This window comes from Priapulus caudatus, unplaced genomic scaffold (assembly GCF_000485595.1).
Source record: "Priapulus caudatus unplaced genomic scaffold, Priapulus_caudatus-5.0.1 Scaffold2044, whole genome shotgun sequence".
NCBI lineage: Eukaryota > Metazoa > Priapulida > Priapulimorpha > Priapulimorphida > Priapulidae > Priapulus > Priapulus caudatus.
This window is the reverse complement of record NW_014579105.1, coordinates 27,359-32,530: the sequence shown is the minus strand read 5'-3', so window position 1 is coordinate 32,530 and position 5,172 is coordinate 27,359. Positions and strand designations below refer to the sequence as shown.

The 5,172-nt window shown below is 38.9% G+C and overlaps 1 protein-coding gene across 1 annotated transcript in view; it reads left to right on the top strand.

Moving 5' to 3' along the window:
* Positions 1–493: 493 nt before the first annotated feature.
* Positions 494–5,172, top strand: part of LOC106818130 (kidney mitochondrial carrier protein 1-like) — a 12,406-nt gene continuing 7,727 nt past the window's right edge. The window contains exons 1-5 of the mRNA XM_014822849.1: positions 494–579; positions 1,334–1,804; positions 2,066–2,213; positions 3,656–3,750; positions 4,271–4,356. Coding sequence (XP_014678335.1) covers positions 1,741–1,804; positions 2,066–2,213; positions 3,656–3,750; positions 4,271–4,356 — 393 coding nt within the window. The 5' untranslated portion in view covers positions 494–579; positions 1,334–1,740. The remainder of the gene's footprint in view (positions 580–1,333; positions 1,805–2,065; positions 2,214–3,655; positions 3,751–4,270; positions 4,357–5,172) is intronic.

Genomic DNA, 5,172 nt, shown 5'->3' with positions numbered 1-5,172 from the left:
TGTCTTTCTGCTATGCGTTCTGTTCTTTCGTCGATATGGAGTTGGGTTGCTATTCTTTTTGCTTCTTGGTTGATGGTGTTAATGGCTTTGTGGTTTGCTTTCTTGTAGGTAGCGGTTATGCTGTTTTGTAGTAGTTTATTGTACTGGGTTTTCTCGAGAATCGTGGCTGGGTCATTGTAGAACGAAGTTTAGACTTGACAATGCTCATTTTAGAGAATGTTCGTTCAGCAGATGCAGAAGTAAGAGGAATTGTGGCCAGTCCTGTAAAGACGCGTGAGGCAAGGAAAATTTTGTTTGTTTGTTTGTTTGCCAATCAACAGGGGGGGCCATGGCCCCCTTGTGCCCCCCCTTAGCTACGCCAGTGTATACGCATGTAGATATATTCGACGATATATTGTTCTCGTGGTTTGCTGTTTCCTATGTTATTTTTGTGTTGGTTGCGAAACCAGCCAACAGATGGCTCTTTCGTCACAATGCGTAAACAAGTGGCAGCCTTGGAGCAGGTGAGTGAAAGAGCGGTCGGATTCATTCATTCATCACCTTGTTGTCCGTTCATACAATATGCATAGGGATTCGCATGTAAGTGTATATAATAAAAAGAGCTAATAAATAATAGGTGTTTATTAGCTCTTGATAATAAGTATATGTAGGTGTGTATGAATAATCTTGTGCGCAAATTGTTGCTACTGTAGTCAAAGCAACTGCTTGTCTAGCAGTGAAACCTTCACCAAAAATAGTTGGTTCCGTAGACTTGATCGTTCTTACGTAATACTAATACTAATAGTACAACGCATGTCGGTAATACGATGGTAAGCGTAACAAGTTTAACCGGGCGATTGAGTAACATCCTTGTAGTTAATAGTACTTTGAGTCTGACCGTTTGTCTGAAAACTATGTATTGAGTTAGCGAATGTGCATCGTGATCATCTGCATGGAGACAAATGACCTCTAGATGATCTGCTTATCACTCTAGTCTCTAGTGCAAATACCATGCAAATATTGTTTATAATTGTTATACTGATAATGTCGTGCGTACTCAGTCTTAGAAAGCCTCGTTAGGTTATCTGTGCCAGTCCGTATCACATTCCTTTGAGATATTTTGGCAAAATAGATTCCATGGCGGTGTCAGTGTGTGACACAATCTATTGTAGTACCGGTACTGAGCCTAGCTCTAAGACTATAGCCCGCGTAACATGGGCTATAGTCCTAGAGCTATACTGAGCCCTGTACATTTGATGGTTTATATTCATGTTAGAGTTTAGTCACAATTGCACTCACTGTTCATGTTGCTAATAACAGTACTTCATATTTGTATGTGTCTTGTTTGTTTCAGTTCAACCAAAGATTTTCTACATCCATCAACCAGCTGTAAATACTTGTCTGTGTGTATATGTGAAGGACGCCTAAGAGAGTATAACTTGTAGTGTATTGGTTAATGGGGCCGTACACTGGAGCAAAACTGTCCTGAGGAAGCACCAGACGAAAACTTCGCTCTGAAAATCATTGTTAAGCTCAGACAGCGAAGTAGTGCTGATACTAGCCACAAGTTGCCATCTCGCTAATAACAGTCGGAGAGCCTGGTCGGTTTATGCTGATACATGACCTAACACATGGTGTTACTAAAGTTGGTGTACATCTCTTCATGAGCGAACTCTACATGAAAGTCTCAGCTCATTTGTGATCCAATTGTCATATTGCTGTCAAGCAAAATCTGTGATAGAGACAATAGACAGTGTTATAATGGCATTCACTGACTGGAGACCATTTATCTATGGTGGGGGAGCATCTGTATTTGCTGAGTTCTGTAAGCACCTCGATGTATTAAGCACAGCATTTAAGTGATTCATATCATTCCAAAATTCTAAAATTATGTTAGCTTGTTATGCAAGTTCAAAGTAAACTAGGAGTAATTACTTTAGTTGCATAAATTTTTAATTTGTGAAAATTTTTACAACCTCGCTCTATTTAGATTTAACAAATGTGTGCCTAAATGATCTAAATTAGTACTTATCAGGGTAGTAGCAAAGAAGCAGATATATATGAATTATTTATCTCGACATTGCAGTTACATTCCCTATTGACACATCAAAGACTCGTCTCCAGATTCAAGGCCAGCATATAGATACAAAGTTAACGAAGCTGAAGTATCGAGGGATGCTTCACGCAATGTACAGGATATCCAAAGAGGAGGGCTTCCGTGCTCTATACTCCGGGTGAGTGAGAGATGTGTTACTGTAAGTGCAATCATGTTATTGGCTGGACATTCGGTTGTCAAAATTCTAATTATAGAGAGAAGGCTGGAAGACTAATTTTCCAAGAATTTGTTTTTGTCTTTGCGTATGCACATATAAGTAAAGTGATATTTGTGCATCTGTGTGCGTGCGTGCTGCATGCATGCCCGTATTCACCTGTATCTAACTAAGGCCTAAAAAAGACGTTTATTTCCGCTAACTCGCATGTCCATTTTAAACTGCCGTGTCGAAACTTATTGTGATCGGCCAAAAAAAATCCCATATTTAAAAAAAACGTGATATCAATCGGTGAATTCGCCCGTTGATTCTGACTTTTGAAGTTCATTATATGGGTGTATTATAAGTAGTAAAACAAGTATTGTTAGAATAAAAAAAAATATATATGATAAAAAAAGTTTTGCTTGTTAACCCGTCACCCGCCCCCGCGCGTGTTTCCAATTGCTCCGGTAGCGGAAACAAATCATCGTTTTTTTCTTAGGCATAAGCCTACATGTTTGCTGCCTTGTCCATCGTATACGTGTGGGACGTGCTGGATTGCATGGATGAGTGCTGGGGCTTGACTTGTCGTGCGTCCCGTTTCCCCGCTAGCACAGCGACGCCCGCTCTGTTCTGTTCGCCCGATTTCTACATCCCCACGGACCGAAGCAGCCTGCCTCCCGTACACTCGTTTTATGTGGTCTGAGGTGTTTCAGGCTCATGTGTACCGTGAATAATCATGTATACTGTGGACGTCGTGCCTGCGTCCTTCCCCTGTGTCGCGTTGAACTAATTACACTGCCACCAGCATACCATGTTTCTTCCGCCACATCGAACTGTCAGAAGAGACTTAGTATTCAACTGTTAGTATTGCAATAAGATAGCCCGTTGTGTGCGATGGTGTGGATTTGATAGGCCAACAACATTATTACCATTTGATATCTCGCCTCTCTTAATGCTGTGTGACTGCTCATCCTATCACAGTTGGCCCTGTACCATCATCTCATCAATATTTATTATTCCTCATAGTGTCTTGTTAACAAGCATAGACTCAAAAGCATTTTTGAAGGGTTAACAAAGCTTTAGAATATGATTCTACTATGCATCCAGATATGGGCATTCTTTATCATTATCATGTTAAATAAAACGAATGCCAAGATTTATGTCGCAGTGATTACCAACGACATATTACTGTGCTTATTAATGTTTAAGTTACATAGCAGATTACATGCGGTTTGTGATATTTCATGTACATTATTCACATTGTGAAGAGATGTAAATATATATGCATTGCACATCATGCTATGTCACAAGTATCTATCTGTATATTAAATTTGTCGCAACTGTATAAAATGTTTTTCAATGTGGAATCTATAGAATCTTTTCACTTACATGTTTGTTCTACGTTAGCCATTTTCATGTTTTAGGGTTTCGCCAGCGTTACTACGGCAAGCAACATATGGCACGATAAAAATAGGCATTTATTATTCTCTAAAGGAGATGCTAATCAAGAATCCAGAAGGTAAGATTACTCGTGTCGTTAGTTCACTCAACATTCGGCTGTGGTCGATAATTCTTATTTTTACATGCATATGCTGAGATGTCTGCTCTGGCAGCTGTTGCCTGATCTGTCACATTGAAATAGCAGGAAACCCTAATTCTACTTAATCCAAGATTCATTGTATCAGGAGCGAATAATAATAATCTATTGTTATTCACTCCTGATTGTATGTGTTCAGTGTAAACCTCCTTAGTACAGTCAGTTGATCTGCACAATTATCAAACAAGGAAACGGTGAAAATGTAAAGGACAATGTAAATGAACAGGAAATGTAACAGACGTCATGCAGTCAACCTGAGGAATAGAACGGCTGCCACTCTAGTAGTAAAACAAATAGAAACATTGCATTGTGTTGTGAAGCATGCAGCTGTGATTGGTGATGACACTAACATGAGTAAACACCAATAAATGTGAAACATTGCTATATATACGTTATTTAGACATTAGGTTATTTACCAACAGATGTGACCACATCTTTTCAGATAACACGTTACTGACAAGTGTCATCTGTGGAATTGTCGCCGGCGTTGTGTCTTCGTCGTTTGCTAATCCTACTGATGTCCTTAAGGTTTGCTGTAGCTTGAATTCAATTAGCTTAATTAATTAATTATTAGCTCAGTTATTATTAATTCAATTAGCACAGAGATCACGGAGCTAAATATAACACGGAGAGGAAGCGCTGCCATATCATAATCTGGCCCAAATTTGGGTTCGGCAGAGACCCTAGAACAGATTAGTGTTCTATTGTCTCTGGGTTCGGTCTGCACAGCCAATCCGCTTCCTCTCCTTGTTATATTTAGCTCCTTGGTAGAGATAACAGTGAGGTATTATGTGCTATGTTTGTGTTATTATTATTATTATTATTCATGTATCTGTGGACGTGTGCCTGTGTGTGTGAATATATACTGCCACAGCATACAGTTTTTCAGCCACATCAGAAGACTTAGTATTCAATGTAGTATTCAATAAATAGCCCGTGTGTGCATGGGTGGATTTGATAGCATACACATATCTCCATATTTATTACCATTGATATCGTTTCCTTAATGCTGTGTGACTGATCTTCACAGTTGGTGTACCATCACCATAATTTTATTATAGTGTCTTGTAACAAGCCATAGATCTAAAAGCATTTTGAAGGTAACAAGCTTTAGAATATGATCGTACTATGCATCAGATATGGGCATTCTTTAATTATATGTTAAATAAACCACAATGCCAGATTATGTGCAGTGTACCACGCATATTACTGTGCTTATTAATGTTTAAGTTACATAGCAGATTACATGCGGTTTGTGATATTTCATGTACATTATTCACATTGTGAAGAGTAGGGGGCAAGAGATGTAAATATATATGAATTGCACATCATGCTATGTCACAA